This window comes from Scyliorhinus canicula, chromosome 18, assembly GCF_902713615.1.
Source record: "Scyliorhinus canicula chromosome 18, sScyCan1.1, whole genome shotgun sequence".
In the NCBI taxonomy this organism is placed as follows: domain Eukaryota; kingdom Metazoa; phylum Chordata; class Chondrichthyes; order Carcharhiniformes; family Scyliorhinidae; genus Scyliorhinus; species Scyliorhinus canicula.
Window position 1 is genome coordinate 124,083,973 of NC_052163.1, and position 17,405 is coordinate 124,101,377.

The following is a 17,405-nucleotide window of genomic DNA, read 5'->3' on the forward strand; positions in this document are numbered from 1 at the left end:
TATTTCTTAAAGGTACTCTCATGTGACAAATGCAACATTAGTTTAAGACTCACGCTTTAAAAATCCACACACCTCATTATCAGATTCTACAAGAACCTGGTCGTATTCGCTAAGTGCTACTAAAAACATGATGGATGTCACGTTTTCAAAGCAATGTATCCATTTCCTTCTTTCTGACCGCTGGCCTCCGACGTCCACCATTCTAAAAAACAAAGTACAATGAAGTAATACTTCATAAAATTATTCATAAAATAATAAATTGTCACCAATTATCATCCTATGATACATTAAATTTAAAAACAATTATGTATATCACTCGTATAGGGATTGATTAGTATTTGTTTTCTATGCTTTGCACAATATTCCCGTGGCTGATTTTCCCAGAAAGGGCAACCACTTGATAAAGTGGAAAAAAATGTTTAAAACCCAGGTTTGCATTTTTTTCTTCAACAAAAAAAAATTCTATTAAAGCTTAGAAAGTTAGAGACGCATGTGCAGTATTGAACTCCACATAACAGGAAACATATATTGAGGCTTTAGAGAGTGCACAATGCAAGTGCACCAAGGTGATGGCAGACGGGTGGAAATATGAAGGCCTGTTTGAAAAACATGTTTTTATTTGGACACTATTGATAGGATGATATGAAACAAGTGTGAAAAATTCAGACAGGAGGAGACAGACTATATAAAAGCAAACTATTTCCGGTGGTTGTGGGCTCAAAAACAAGGCCCATAGATAGAAGATTAAATATTGGTGATGCAGATAGAGGACATTCTTTACATTGGGGCATTCAGTTCCAGGCTTTGTGATTGAGGCAGAAATGTCAACATTCAAAATAGGTAGATGATGGAAAAGGGGATGTGGGAATATTGAAAACAGGGTAATTAGAATGATTTTGCTTGGACGGAGGGAAAAGACGGACACAAATGGGACAAAAATTTGCAATTTTTAAACTTCTAGTTATTTCAATATATTTGGATTGACACCAGAATTATATCGAAACTACATTTCTGAATGGAATATGCTCAAATCCTCAGCACAAAAAGGACAAATCCTAGCTAATTTTACAATTGGGATTGGAAGAATAATTTACTTTCAGCACGCTTTACATATGGATTAAAATATAACACATTACAGTAAGAGCCACAGCTGTCAAAATGTTTCTCAATTCCTCTGATTACTGTAAGGGAAATACAATGCAAATGCAGTTGAAAGATTAACAAGAGGAATTATAAACAATGTAAAAAAAATGGCAAAAGGTTATCCGTGGCAGAGCACCATGCAGTCCAGAATAGCTGCAAAAAGCATATCATGTCACCACATTTTGAATTTGTAGGTCCTGATAAGGTGTAAAATCTCAAGAGACCACCTTTCCTGTAGTTTAATGCATGCTCCAAAAATCCTGAGTTGAAGCTATGTAGGTTTTTTTGGTACAAACACCACCTCGAGTTAAAAGATACTCTTACACCGGTTAATGTTTTTTGTCCGTTTATGCTCCTGTGAAGTGCCTTGGGATGTTTTACTGTTTTAAAATTATTATAAAAATGCAAGTCGTCAATAGTTTCATATGATTGCCTACTTACAGCTGTCAGAATGGGATGACAGGAAAGCGGTGAACATCATAAAACAGTGGAGAGCTGCAGATTAGTTCCTCCAAAATCAGTGAATTTCCACCTTTACGGAAATACCAACTGGAGGACCATGCACTTTACCAAAAGAGGGATAAACAAAATGTGATGAGCTGACTCAAGAGAAGACCATCCGCTTGGCCAGTTTGCTTTATGCAGGAAGCTGAAATAGATAGGAAAGGGGAATAAAGTAATTCTTAAATTAATGGTCCTTACAAAATTGGGGCGGTGGTGGCAGGGGAACTGTAGGTCAAGAGTACGTAATCCAAACAACACTGCTAAATCTTCCCGAACTTTTGCTATTAATTATGGTAACTGGGATGGAATCAATCCTTCCTTTCTCCTGCCCTATTGCGAAAATCAGGAACGTTTACCAATAGGTTCACATCTGCTATTGGCCTCATTGTGATAATTCCTCACCAATTGCTCAGTCAAATGAAAATGTGCAAGAATACAAATGTTATAGGTCTGGACCAGAACCCTAATTTTTGTTAAGGTCCCGGATTAGAATCCAACTATTTGCATTTGGTAAAGCTGTGACAATGTTATTGCACCCCAGGAGTGATAACGCAGACCAGAAGACAGCTTTTATATTAAAACAAACTTTAATTTTAACACAGAGTTATGCACATCAGCAACAAAGAAACAGCTATACAGTTAACAGTTAGAACATCTCAAATTGCTTCTGAAATCTGCCTGTCCATTCCCATTAAGCAACCCATTTTTTCAAATATCACTTACATTTTACTTGCTTATCGTGGGGCAGAATCCTTGAAGAGAGAAACCTTTTTAGAACCAAGCATAAAACCTTCTTCTAAGCTTAAGAGCCTAGGAAGCAATTACTTTGTTCAGTCAGACCTGGCTCCTCCCATTAGCTACACTAGCGGTTTTCAAAGCACACAGCATTCTTTTTTTCTCTTGTTACAAGATGTGCCTTGATTTGATGAGCCAGGCTCAAACTGTTACATCACATTAGAGAATAGAGATCAGTTCAGTCCATAAGAGGGCCAATCAAGAGTGTGGTAACAGCGGGAAGTAGCTGTTTTTGAATCTGTTAGTGAGTGTTCTCAGATTTTGTATCTTCTGCCCAATATTAGAGGTTGGAAGAGAGAATAACCTTGGTTGGAGGGGTCCTTGATTATGTTGCTCGCTTTCCCAAGGCAGAGTGTAGACAGAGTCAATGGATGGGAGGCGAGTTCGTGTGATAGACTGGGCTGTGTTAACGACTCTCTGTAGTTTCTTTTGGTCTTGGGCTGAGCAGCTGCCATACCAAGCCGAGATGCAGCCAGATAGGATACTATGGTGCATCTTATAAATTTTGTTTCTTCAGACTTTACAGTGCAGAAGGAGGCTATTCAGCCCATCGGGTCTTGGAAAGAGCACCCTCAAGCTCACACTTCCACCCTATCCCCGTAACCCAGTAACCCCACCTAACATTTTTGGACACTAAGGGCAATTTAGAATGGCCAATCCACCTAACCTGCACATCTTTGGACTGTGGGAGGAAACTGGAGCACCCAGAGGAAACCCACGCAGACATGGGGAGAACGTGCAGACTCTGCACAGACAGTGACCAAAGCTGGGAATCGAACCTGGGACCCTGGAGCAGTGAAGCAACAGTGCTAACCACTGTGCTATCATGCCACCCCAATTGGTAGGTGTTAATGTGGACATGCCGAATTTCCTTAGTTTCCTGAGGAAGTATAGGCTCTGTTGGAATTTCTTGGTCGTAGTGTTGATATAGGTGGTCCAGGACAGATTATTGGTAATGTGAACACCTAGGAATTTGAAGCCGTCAACCTTGGCATCATTGATGTAGACGGGGTGTGTACGACACTTCGCTTCCTGAAGTTGGTGTCCAACTCCTTAGTTTTGCTGACATTGAGGGAGAGACTGTTTTCATTCTACCATGCCACTAGGTTCTCTATCGCTCTCTTGTATTCGGACCCATCGTTGTTTGAGATCCGATCCACTGCAGTAGTGTCAACAGCAAACTTGTATATGGAGTTAGAACCAAATTTTGCCACACAGTTGATAGTATAGTAGGGGGCTAAGTATGCAGCCATGCGGGGCCCCGGTATTGAGGGCTATCGTGGAGGTGGTGTAGTTTATCCTTACTGATTGTGGTCTATGGGACAGGAAGTCGAGGATCCAGTTACAGAGGTAGGAGCCATGTCCTAGGTTTTAGAGTTTGAATTTTGTTTTATTCGTTCATGAGAGGTGGGTGTTGCTGGCTGGGCCTGCATTTATTTACCATTCCTGAAGGCAGTAAAGAATGAATTACATTGTTGTGGGTCTGGAGTCACATGTAGGCCAGGCCAGGTAAGGATGGCAGGTTTCCTTCCCTAAAGGACATTAGTGAACCAGATAGGTTTTTACGACAATTGACAATGGTTTCACGGTCGTCATTGAACTTTAAATTCCAAATTTATATTGAATTCAAATTCCACCAACTGCCCTGGCGGGATTCAAACCCAGGTCCCCAGAGCAATACCCTGGGTCTCTGGATTACTGGTCCAGTGACATGACAATACCACTACGTCAGTGTCTCCCTGATCTTGGCTGTGATTATGGTGTTGTGGGCTGGGCTGTAGTCAATGATTTGGAGTCTGATGTAGGAGTCTTTGTTGTCGAGATGCTCCAAGGATGAGTGTAGGTCCAGGGACACAGCGTCTGCTGTGGACAGGTTGTGGCGGCATGCAAATTGCAGTGCATCACGGCAGTCTGGAAGTATGGAGTTGATGTGTCTCATGGCCAACCTCTCGAAGTACTTCATAATGATAGATGTCAAGGCCACAGGACGGTAGTTGTTGAGACAGGTTCCCTGGTTCTTCCTTGGCACGGCTATGATAGTGGCCTTCTTGAAGCGGTGGAAACCTTGGAACGGAACAGGGAGAAGTTGAAGATGTCCGCGAACACACCCAATTGGTTTTTGCAGGATCGGAATGTATGACCAGGTACTCAGTGAGGACCGGTTTCTTTCCGTGGGTTCAAGTAGGCCGATCTGACTTGAGGCTGTTATGGTAAGTATGGGTGTGTCGGAGGCTGTTAGGGGAGTTGACAACGGTTTGTTGGCTCCCTGCTCAAAACAAGCATAGAATGCATGGAATTCATTGGAGGGTGTTTCTTAAAATTTCTTTTGCTCTGTTGTCAGAGATTCTACCTGGCTTTGCTTTGTACACCCTGACTGTTTCCCAATTGCATCGTAGCTGGTGTCCAAGCTATTAAGGTTAGGCAGAATGAAATTGAATGAAATTGAAAATGAACTAGTTCACGACAAAGGAAAGTTAGTGCCAGGAATGCAAGAATGTCATAGGTTGCATGACAAATTAGGTTCTGCTCAGGAAGGTTCTGTTCAGGAAAGAGAACCAGCTTTCACATGAAAAATTAGTTTGCTAATGAGAAACGGGAACTGGTGGAGTCAGTCACACGAAGTGGAACACCTGAATGAGGCTTTAAAATGTCTAAACGCTAAGCAAATTCAACAAAGAACGATATTAAATTAAAACTTCATTAACTTTGAGTATTAGAAGTCTCTAAGTATCGTGAATAATGCTTTGAACAGGAAAAGGAATAGATGAATCAGAACAATTGGTTGCACATAGAAATAGAAATAAAAATCAGATCTGACAAACTACTGAAACTTCGTTGTGAAAAGAACAATGCAATTCTTGATCTACCATGCAATCTGGAGAACAAAATGGATGAAATGCACAAATTTTAAAAGGACAAAAGAAATTTTAAGAAACAGCCTGAGGATCTATCAAATAATTGAAAGGAGCTCAGGAGTGGTCAGCAACTATGGAATTCCTATGGAAAATTGACAAACTTATCTACGGGTTACATAGATATCTCTGAAACAATGGCAATTTAACCGAATGAAAAGATTAAGCTTGGAAAAAATTGGAAAATATGAGTAAACAAATATTTCAATGAAACGGTGAAGGAAATAGGGATGAAGGTTCCATTTTTCCAGTGTCAACGAGAAGAATACAAATATGTACAGATGTTGTGGCACCTCTCAGATAAACTAGAAAATGACTTGGGTAAAGAGAGAACAGCAAGCTCATTCATCTGGTCTGAATCAAAACAATGAAACGACAAAATCTGATGTGGAGGCGAATAAAAACAACATTTTGAAGCTGGAGGTCAATCAGGCATACATACTTCCCATATCAAACTTGTGGATCCATTGAAGGCAAATGTTCATCAAAAAGAGTATGAAAAACCTCATGTACATCGGTATTAAAGTTGAGGAACCTATGCGAAAGTAATTTGGATCAAATACTGTGACTAATAGGCATCTATATGTGAAGAGGGGGAGGCCACCTGAGTGAACGTTCAGCGCCATTTGTATCTCCTCAGATACTGAAGAAGTTTGTGTCTCTAAGCAGCAAGATTCCCACCACACATGCCAGATAATGACCACGTCCAACAAGAGAGAACATCGCTCCATGATATTCAATTCATTACCATTGCTGAATCCCTACCAGCAACATTGACCAGAAACTGAAATGGACTAGCCCTATAAATACTGTGGCTACAAGAGCAGGTCAGAGACTGGGAATTCTGCAGGCAGGAACTCACCTCTTGACTCCCCAAAGCCTGTCAACCATTTACAAGGCAGAAGTCAGGTGTATGATGGAATACTCTCCAGGAGAAAGCAGCCCTCTTAATTGGCACCCCATCCACCACCTTCAACATAAACTCCCTCCACCACCGTTGCACAGTGGCAGCCGTGTATACCATTTACAACCAAAGAGAAAATGTAGGAAAATTTCAGCAGGTCCAGCAGCATCTGTAGGGAGAGAAAAGAGCTAACGTTTTGAGTCCAGATGACCCAGAGAAAGTGGGAACTATTCATACTGTGGAGCGAGAATGAAAGATGAATCATAGCCACAGAAACCCAGGGAAGCGGGGTGCTAATAGCCACAGATACCACGGGGAAAGAGTGCTAATGGTAGTCCCCAGAGAGAACACAAGGTGTGAAAGACCAAACTGCAAAGAAACTATCAGAGTGCAAACTGTGACAGGTGTAGATGTGGGGGAAAGGGAAGGGGGAAGCAAAGGGGGGACAGGGTAAGGAAAGGTGGATAAGATGGGGGGTAAATATATATAAAGAAAGACGAGAGAAAGAAATGGTAAAAGACAGTTAAATGGAATGAGATGAAAACAAATGGGTCGAGGTGGGGTAGAGCTAATCATCTGAAGTTGTTGAATTTGATGTTGAGACCGGAAGGCTGTAGCGTGCCTAACCGGAAGATGAGATGTTGTTCTTCCAGTTTGCGTTGCACTTCACTGGAACATTGCAGCAGGACAAGGACAGACATGTGGGCATGGGAGCGGAGTCTTGTGTTAAAATAGCACGCAACAGGAAGGTCAGGATCCTGAATGCGCACAGACCGAAGTTGCTCAGCAAAACAATCACCCAGTCTGCGTTTGGTCTCTCCGATACAGAGGAGACCACTTTGGGAGCAGCCAATGCAACAGACCAAATTGGAAGAGATGCAAGTGAAATGCTGCTTAACCTGGAATGTCTGTTTTGGGCCTCGAATGTTAAGCATGGAAGAGGTAAAGCGGCAGTTGTTACGCCTTCTGCAATTGCATGGGAAGGTGCCATGGGTGATGGGAGAGGTGTTGGGTGTGGTGGAGGAGTGGACTAGATTATGTCGGAGGGAACAGTCTCTGCGGAATGCTGACAGAGGGAGTGAAGGGAAGATGTGTTTGGTGGTGGCATCATGCTGGAGTTGGCGAAAACGGCGGAGAATAATGCTTTGCATACAGAGGCTGGTGGGGTGAAATGTGAGAATGAGGGGGTCTCTATCCTTGTTCTGGGAGGGAGGGGAGGGGGCGAGGGTAGTGTCGCGGGAGATGGACTGCACACTATTGAGGGCCCTGTCAACAACTGTCGGTGGGAAATCACGGTTGAGGCAGAAGGAACATATTGTCGAAGCACCATTTTGGAAAGTGGCATCATCGCAACAAATGCGACAGAGGTGAAGGAGCTGAGAGAAAGGGATGGAGTCCTTACAGGTTGTAGGGTGCGAAGAGCTTTATTTCAGATAGCTGTGGGAGTCAGTGGGCTTGTAGTGGATATTAGTAGATAGTCTATTGCCGGAAATGGAGCCAGAAAGATCAAGGCAGTGAAGGGAAGTGTCTGAGACGGACCAGATGAAAGTGATGAAGGGGTGGAAACTGGAAGCGAAGTTGATGAATTTTTCCAGGTCCGGACAAGAGCATGAAGCGGCACCAGAATAGTCATCAATGTTCTGGTAAAGGAATTGTGGGAGGGGACCCGAGTAGGCCTCGAACAAGGAATGTTCCACATAGCCCATAAAAAGGCAAGCGTAGCTAGGATCCATGAGAGTACCCATTGCTACACCTTTGATTTGGATAAAATGGGATGAGTAAAAGGAGAAGTTGTTGAGAGATAGAACGAGTCAAGATAAGAGGAAATAAGCTTGGTAGGGCAGGGGCCTGCTGACACAATGGGCCTGCCAGGACAGTTCTTTTTGTGGATTTTGGGAAGTAGGTAAAAGTGGGCTGTTCGGAGTTGGGAGACTATGAGGTTAAAGGCCATTGGGGGAAGCCATCTGGAGGAAATGAGATCGCCAACAGTGTTGGAGATAACGGCTTGATGGTCAGTGGTCTGGTCATGGTCCAGAGGGAGGTAGGAGAAAGTATCCGAGAGTCGGAACTCAGCCTCTGTGAGGTGGAGGTCAGTATATGAGGTGACAACAGCACCCGCTTTGTCATCAGGTTTGATGACAAATCATTTACAAGATGCACTGCAGCAACTCGCCAAGACTCCTCGACAGCACTTTCCAAATCTGCGGCTTCTGTCAGACAAGGGCAGCAGATGAATGAGAACACCTCCAAATTCCCCTCCAAGCCACATACCATCCTGACTTGGAAATATATCACCATTCTTCATGTCGCTGGAACAAAATCCCTTCCGAACAGCACTGTGGGTGCACCTCTGCCGCATGGTCTATAGTGGTACAAAAAAGCACTTACGGAGGGCAATAAATGCTGGCCCACATCCCATGAACGTATAATTTTAAAAAAATTGTTAGATTAAAAAGGCAGATTAAAGGAGAATTTATTACTATTTTTTTGAAGCTTCTTAGGAGCTGGTGCTTCATTTATATAACACATGGGTCAGTGGCAGAAACTGGTATATGTTCTCAGTCAAAACCTGGCACAAGGTCAGGCCCTGCAATTTAAACACATTTCAAGTTCTATTTACGATTGGGTGAAGCATCATTATATTTCTACGTTTACAAAGTAACAACACTGCCACACGTTTTCATTACTAAGAGTTCTGTGCAAGATGGTAAATTAAACGTTCATTACTTTGCCATGAAAAGAATGTTTGGAAATACAGAAGAGAAAACGAAAACTAGCACTTCATGAGTTTCAAGGTCAAAGAACAAGAGAATTTCAATAATCAAAAAAAAAGCTTCTGGGCACAGTTCATTTAGTCCCTAGTGTTTAGCACATGGCAGCCTACCAGTTTGACAAATGATGCCTTGTAGAGGGAGACCAAAATAACACAACTGTAAACTGAACAACCTAATTTTCTATGGCGATCTGCCCTACTTCTTCATACTGCAACCAATTTCTCATAGCAGTACTTCCCAACTAGTACAAAGATGAATTTTGTTGTTATGTAATGCTTAATTTTCTTTTAGTCATTTAATTAACTTTGAACTTTTTAAAACAAAAGATAAAGCAGCATGTGAATCAGCTTTACCTCAAAGTAATAGAAGGGAAGAATAAAAACACACAATCCAGATGAAGACAAATAACTTCCACAGCAATGTTTTATTATTCTTATTTTTTTTTAAAGATATTGAATTGGAAATATTAAGTATTAGACTAAATTTCAGGAATAATTCATGTTTCCAGAATGAACATGCACAAAAATGCAATGCAACAGATATAAAATCAGTTAGTTATTGATTTTTCAGAAACCACCTTCTACCTGAAGATGATGCTTTGCAAGTCGAAGGGGTATTCAATGATTCCTGTTGTTGGGATTCGAACTCTAAGGACATCCTGCTGGGTGGGCAGATAGGCAGGATCCGATATACGCTCCAAATCACTAAGATAGCTATAAACAATAGAAAAATACATGAATAGAACAATGACAGCATGTGAAGCCCCAATGACAAATTTGTGAATATGCTTCCCGACATACATTTGGAATAACCCTTAGGGGCTGTTCTATTTTCTGTGAGATGTGGGGGTGGAATCTATTTCCTTGTGACCTCCATTGCTCAGTGAATTGCGCAGATATGTCCCATGATACAAGCAGTGTTCTCTCAGGACAACTGGTCTACACATTTTCTTTTACCTGTATCCACATACTCCATCATAGTGGAGTCACCTTGACAATACTGTGTTCAATGAAAAAAAAAACTTTTCCAAGTATTCATCCTGCAGATCTTTAAAATGTTTCTTGTGTTTAGCCACAAAACAAATATATTTCCAGAAAATGAAACAGTAACACAAAAATGCTCAATGGAAAATTAGCTTTTGGCCAAAACCAACAATTAATATTGAGCAAAATTTTGCGGAGGAAAATCAACAGTAAAAAGGGATGACAACAATTATTTTTATAAACATTTAGAGCAGCCAAATAGCAGATCAGTTACTGTATGTTTTCAGGTTGTCTCCAATACCGTATCAGAGAAAACAAGCATGCAATTGGTTTATTTTCTAGCGTGATTAGCTTCATTAAGTGAATTATCCTACCATTTGGTAAACTAATTTATAATCTGTGTCTCCTCCAATGCATTCAAGCATGCATGGGTGTCACTGGTGAGAGTAATATTTATTACACATCCAGAATGAAGGTGGTGGCACTAGGGGTCACATTCTTGAACCACTGCAGTCTGTGCGGTGAAGGATTTTGACTCAGTGACAATGAAAGAATTGCAGTACATGTCTGAGATATGAGAACTTATGTTCCCGTGTATCTGTTGCTCTTTTCCTTTGGAAGGTGGAGGAGGTTCCCTTTTAGGACAGAAAGACATTCATGCTAAAAGTAATCCAGAAAGTTATACTGCAGAAAATTATTTGTTGAAATTGCACTTTGCCAACCAGGGTACAGGAAATTCTATAAAATGCACAGAACCACTTTTCTCTCATCCAATATTTGGCGGTGGAATTAACTGGTTACAAGAGATGAGAACTTAAATTTCTCAGCAAACAAAATAATACCACGACAACCTTGTAGGTTTTAAATTTCCACTGAATTGAACTGAACTGAATGGAATAGAATCGATGCAAATTCACGTTACATTTGAGGCCATTCAAAAGTACTGCTATCCCGCAAAAGCACTGTAAAATACCTTGCTGCTTTTCCTCTAACCTTTAAGTATCTGCATGCACTTCAGTCAGTACAGACATCTTCCTTTAGGAGGATTTTTTTTCTGCTTTATTAACTGTGCATGTGAATTTCCTGATTTCATGCAAGTTTTCTAGTCCAGTTTTCTCCTATTTCAATGTTAACTTCCATTAACACAGTACTGTGCAACAATAGGTTGGTACCAAGACAGCACCAATTAACCTTCCCAGTCCTCCTGCCAAAAGATGCTGCAGAGGGCTGAACAGCTGCTGTTGAAGACAACAGAAAATTGTGTTGTGATCTTCTCTCATATTTGAAAAAAAAAAATAAGTTTCAAGTTTGCACATGACTATTTTTTAACCTCCTTTTAAAGTGTCTTTATGGCAGGAAATAATTCAGAACTGTCCCTTTTAAGTGCTCCTTACTAAATGAAAAATTTACAAATTGTTCTGTTTAAATGGTATGTAAAACAAGATCACATGGCACTTTGCCACTTTTATTAATACATAAGCATTCTACTGCAAGCATGAATCAATTGGGTGTGTACTCCAGCATGTAATGAAGTCTGAGGAAATTTTATTTTATAAGCCTTTACTGTAGAATTATATAAAAGGAGACCAGGTAGACAACAAAATAATGGATCTAAATAGCACAAAAAATACAGCTCAAGCCAGAAGTAAATAGTCAGGATTTTTAGACTTACACATTTCCTGCACCGGATTTACATGTGTCGATCTGAGGCGGGGGGGGGGGGGGGGGGGAGGAGTCATACCTTGCACAAGGAAGCTATTTTGTTAACTGCTATTTAAATTCTATCTTGCGACCCAAGTCAAGTCTGTATCTTTAAATACATAGAATTGCAGTTTCCAGCTTGACTAACAAAAAAGCAACCAAGGGAATCTGACATGTATTTCATGATTACTAAAATTTGATTCAACTTGTTTCAAACTCATTTATAATCTATTACAGTCAAGCGCAGAATGTTCAGTTTTGGCTGCCCTTTTAAAGATAATGAGATGACATCACATGAGGGTTGTACACAAGCTAAGGACAGCTCCCAGAATGTCCATTTTACAAAAACAAATGGGCTTCCAAATATTTAATAAGTGGTGAATACTTATAAAATTTGATTAGATGTAGCAAAGTATTCAATGTAGCAACGAAGCAGTCACCAAGTATCCATGGACAGTTTATAAAATATCTGGTTTTCTCCAATATCAATGTCAATTGGTTTAAGCAGATCGACCAAACAATCCTTAAAAAAATTGCTCCAAATCAGTCTGTAGACAGCAAGCTAATAAAATATGTATTGCATTTTCAGTACTGTGGAAAGGATTGGCGACAATGGATTTCCCTCGTCTCCACTAAAATGGCGGAAACAAGGAGCCCCTTAATTAAAATTTTCAAAACATCCCCCTCTTCAATGCACTGGAGATTTTGGGCGAGGTGCACTCTATACTGCACACAAGGTATAGTAAGACATTTTAAATCAGAAAACATAATAAAACTTAGAAAGGCAGTATATGAAGGTTATGGCACAGAGCACTTATTCTCACATTGTATTTACTCTTTTGATTAATTGGTTGAAGGGCTGCTTTAAAGCTGCAATAACCACATAAAATACAAATGTTTAAGGTTTGGAGAAATGAAAATGTAATCCATGTTGACACCTAGTTCCCATTCACAGTTTGTGGACAACAAGTCTGTACAGTAATTGTTTTGGATCAGACTTCCTGTTTGGAAAGTAGCTGAAGAGCACCATCAGTGAATGATTTGAATAACTTTACTCTGAATTGGCCTCTCCTTCAGTACCCATTATAAATTTCAAAAATATGCATCTCTAGCCTGTTGTAACTAATGCAGAATTAAGTTCAACGCTAAAAATAAGGCAAAATTACAGTATAGAACCACACATCATATGGCCTCCTAGATCTCTGTAAAAAATCTATTCCTGCATACCAGTTTACAGGCTTTTTCTTTTAACCTTGCTCCAAACAATGTTAATATTTTGCAATAAAGTGGGGTAGGGATGTTCTAGTGACTTAGATGCACTACATATATGTAAATTGTTTTTCTTCAGCTTTAACACATCATGCAATATACCTTTAGATCTCAAGTCACCATCATTACTCTCCTACCTTTCTTTTGCATTTATCTTATAGTACCTACTACCTACAAAAGTTATGTTAGGTTATGTGTTTATTTTACAATAAATTTAAAATGGATTAAAGGAATTTAACAACTGCATTAATGTTTGTTGCCTACAAGGGACTTGTTCTTGCATAATGAAATCAAACCCCATTTTCATGAATTTAATATTCCAACGGGTTAAATAAACAGACGGTGCATAATTATATAATCCGAAACGCTTCTACGTCATGAAATTGCGTCAAACAGAAGGTTTAAAAGATAACAAAATGTAAATTAACAGCACTATTCTCGATATTCAAAAAATTCCCAATTGTTAGTTGCAGCCCATGGTAACCAATTCAAACAGGTACTACACAAATTTGATCTGGATATTTTCAGAAATGAACCACAGAAAGATTTGGAAAGACAATACTGGTGCGTGTCAATTTACCATACTTTAATGTGTGCAAGAATTGTGATGATCAATTATAAATATGAAAAACTAAATATCCATTGAGCAGACTGAATTTCAGCAAGGAGAACAGTCTAGGGCATTGCTCCACAAGTGGAAAAACAAATCTGATCTCTCGCTACTGATACATCACACAGAATATTGAGATTCAACTTTAGCAATTAATATATTCTTGCCAAAAAGGAGAAATTTTCCTTCAGGTTAATTCTATCTGTGAGCTTGGAGCAACAGACAACCCAACCGGACGCCTTCAATACTATAGAAAATAGATTAGTGAATGGAGCTGATCATGCGGATCAGCACGCAGTATGGAATTATATATTTTAGAATATGTAGTCCAAAAGCAAATCTCTCTATGTAGTGGTTTAAATGAGACTACACTATTCAAACACAAGGTGAATGGCAGTCTTTGTAAAATACTGAACTTACAGAAACTTAACACTAAGTCTAAACTTTCTCAAGAACTTATAAAATGCAAGTGTTGCATAGCATTTTGCATGGCAGAATTGGACAATCAAAAGATTAGGACAGATGACCAAATGCAAAGTTAAAAAGATAGGCTTTTTAGAAGCCTTTTAAAAAGTGAGGAGAAGTATAGGTACCCAGTAGTGTCAATACAGCTGAATATCCCTTTGAAACAATGATGAGATAGACAAATGAAGGGAGGGTGAACAGAAGGCAAGACCACCAAGGTAACAGGCTGGAAGATAAGACTTTAAATAAATTATTTGTGAAATGTGGGCAGCACCACCAAGGCAATCATTTATTGCCCACCCTTAATTGCTCTGTGGCAAGTTGCCTTCTTGAACTGCTGCTGTCCGTGGGGTGAAGGTACTCGACAAGTGCCATTAGTAAGGGATTTCTGGGATGTTGGTCCAGTGATAATGCCAGAACATATATTTACAAGTTGGGATGGTGTGCATCTTGGAGGGAAAAAAGCACCTGGTGGTATCCCCATGCTTCTGCTACTTTTGCCTTTCTAGGCAGTAGAGATTTCAAGTTTGGAAGGTGTGATCAAAGAAGCCTTGGTGAATTGCTGCACTGCATCTTGTGAATGGTATATACTACAGCCATGGTGTGTAGTGCAGGAGGAGTGAATGTTTAAGGTGGTGGGTGAGGTGCTGATCAAGTTGCTGCTTTCTTCTCGATGTGGTCGAGCTTCTTGAATATTGGTCTTCTAAGTTGTGAGTGTTACATCATATGCCTGATTTGTGACTTGCAGATGGGGGAAAAAGGCTTTTGGGAGTCAGGATGTGAGCCACTTGTGTTAGAATGGGTAGCCACAATATCTGTGTCATTAATCCTATTAACTTTCTGGCCACTGACGACCCCAGGAGTTAATTGGGGATCTGGCAAAAGTAATGCCATTGAGTGTCATGGGGAAATGGTTATAGATTCTGTTGGAGATTATCAGTAATGGTAGCCAACCTAATGTTTATAATCTTGCCACTTAACACCCAAGTCTTGTAGCTGGCCATTTACTGCCTGGCACAAATTGGCCAAGCAAAGAAAGAAAACTACTTTGGCCGGATGGGAAATTTGGCTAACTAACTTCAGGAATATGGTCAGCAGAATTAATTACTTTAGACTGTTGGGTATGTGATTTACACAACCTGCAAGTGACCGATGCGAGTTACTACAAATGTCTTTGATTTTATGATCGGCCATGGGGTCAGCAGAATACTGAACAATAAATGTCTTCCAAGGGAAAGGGTAACCATGATGAATTAGCAGGATGAAATGCAACATATGTCCCTGATAATAAACTTATCCTATGCGATGATCAAGTGCACAGGAAGAGGGAAGGACGTATAAAATAAACAAGTTCAACTGGCCCTCAGGTCAGGCATCCTACAATAAAGTAATTTGAGCACAGACCTCTGTGTTGTGCTCCTGAGTAGAGAAACAACCGGTGAGTGAGTCACGAATCTCTGAACATCCATGACCAGAAAGGACAATGATTGATTAGTGCTGCTCTGTGACCACGTAACTGGGAGAATGAGATCTGCACCAGCGAGATTTGTATAAGAAGGCGAGACAAAGAGATTTCATCAGTGGAACCTCGAGGAGCAACATCGTAGAATACATCAAGCTCTGAGCTTGACGAAGTCCAATCCCTTTCTACATCCGGCCAGTGTGAGTTGGCAGTGGCACCCCTACGAGTCCATTGGCTAAGTATTAGCAGTTAAAATCTATGCTTGTAAACTTATCGTGGTAGACATAGGAGGTGAATAGAAGCATTTACGTGTGTGATACAGTGCAAGAGAATTAGTCAATAGCAGTCATAAGTGTTGAGGTTTGTTACATTTTCCGAATAAAGATGTGATTTGATTTAAAGATAAAGTAGTGGCGTGTATCAATTGACTGGAGCAAGGGTCCCGGTCAACAGCCTCCATCCTATCCAGATCTTTCTGCATTCCTAACTTGGGACTTGACGATGGAGAGGTCACTGATTAAGCAGCTAAAGATGACTGGGGCTAAGGCAGTGTCCCAAAGAACTCCTGCAGCAATGTTCGGAAGCTGTGATGATTGACCTCCAAAAACAACAACGATTTTCCTTTGTGCTAGGTATGAGAGTTTCCCCATGAGCCCTATTGACTTAAATTTTAATGGGGCGGATGCAGAGGCCCTTCATGTCACACGCAGTCAAGTTTGTGCCTTGATATCAAGGACAGACACTCTTTAATTCATCTTTGGAATTCAGCTCCTTTATCCATGTTTGGAGCAAGGCTGTATGTAATGATGTCTGGAACTAAGTGACTAGTGAAATCCAACTACAGTGCCGGTGAACAATTCTTTGATAAATAAGTGTAATTTAAGAGCATTTGTAGACACCTTCCATCACTTTGCTGATGGCTAGGAGTAGGCTGACATGGTTATAATTGGCCAGATTGAATTATTCCTGTATTCCTTAAGGATATCCACTCTTCTAATTTGTTCAGTCCATTTCATTCATATTGGGAATGTTCAGATGCAATTTCTATTCAAGAAGCTGAAGGTCTGTAAGGAGCAGACTGGAAGTGGACAGGCAATACTTTCTTTTGGACAATATGTTACATTTGACCAATTTGGAGTCTATCACTTAACCTTAAGGATGTGGCTTTGTTTTAAGGCACAGAATGAAAACTTACAGAAACTTATGAAATGAAATAAATAGACTCATGATAAGAAAGATGGACAAAGAATATTTATCTGAAAACTCCATACATAATACTAATAATGATCATTGTTCACCTTAATCCAATGCTTGCATTCTCAGAGGAGTCTGAATATCCAGTTCAAGAGATTATTAGATATGCTACAAGAAATCAGCTTTCTCAATGTCAAATTTTAAATGATGAAGCCAACATCTTTTTTGTATCTATTGAAGAGATATGGCTGGGAACTTTAATTTTGATTACTGCAAACAAAGATAATCACCCAGCTGTGTCTTTCTGCACCCTTGTTATGTCGATCCCCGAGATGAGCACCACAGGCTGGTTTTCAAAAGCTATTAGTGCTGTCTCGGTATATTGACTTAAAAAGGATTATTTCTCAAGATCATGAGACCAATTTACTTAGTGTTGCCTATTCAGACTGTAAAGACAAAGTTACAGTGGTCTGTCAAAGAAGTGGACTCGGATACCAAGGTTCTATCCTTTGGGCTTTGTTCTGGGAATAGATGAAAGAATTGATACAGATTTTGGGGGACTGTAGATTGGGGCTGTCAGTTCCAGATGGAAATATGACAATCCTCTTCCAATTTTCCAGTTCTTCTTGTACCATCACATTTCAGTCCATCTAGAATTGGACTTGCAGATCATACTATGGAAACTTTAT

General features: G+C 40.2%; 1 protein-coding gene across 1 annotated transcript in view; it reads right to left on the reverse strand.

The window, feature by feature from the left end:
* LOC119953540 (guanine nucleotide-binding protein G(q) subunit alpha-like) overlaps window positions 1-17,405 on the reverse strand; it is a 49,755-nt gene that overhangs the window by 15,805 nt on the left and 16,545 nt on the right. Inside the window, exons 3-4 of the mRNA XM_038777911.1 lie at window positions 9,617-9,745; window positions 73-202 (exon numbers count right to left, since the gene is read on the reverse strand). Coding sequence (XP_038633839.1) covers window positions 73-202; window positions 9,617-9,745 — 259 coding nt within the window. The remainder of the gene's footprint in view (window positions 1-72; window positions 203-9,616; window positions 9,746-17,405) is intronic.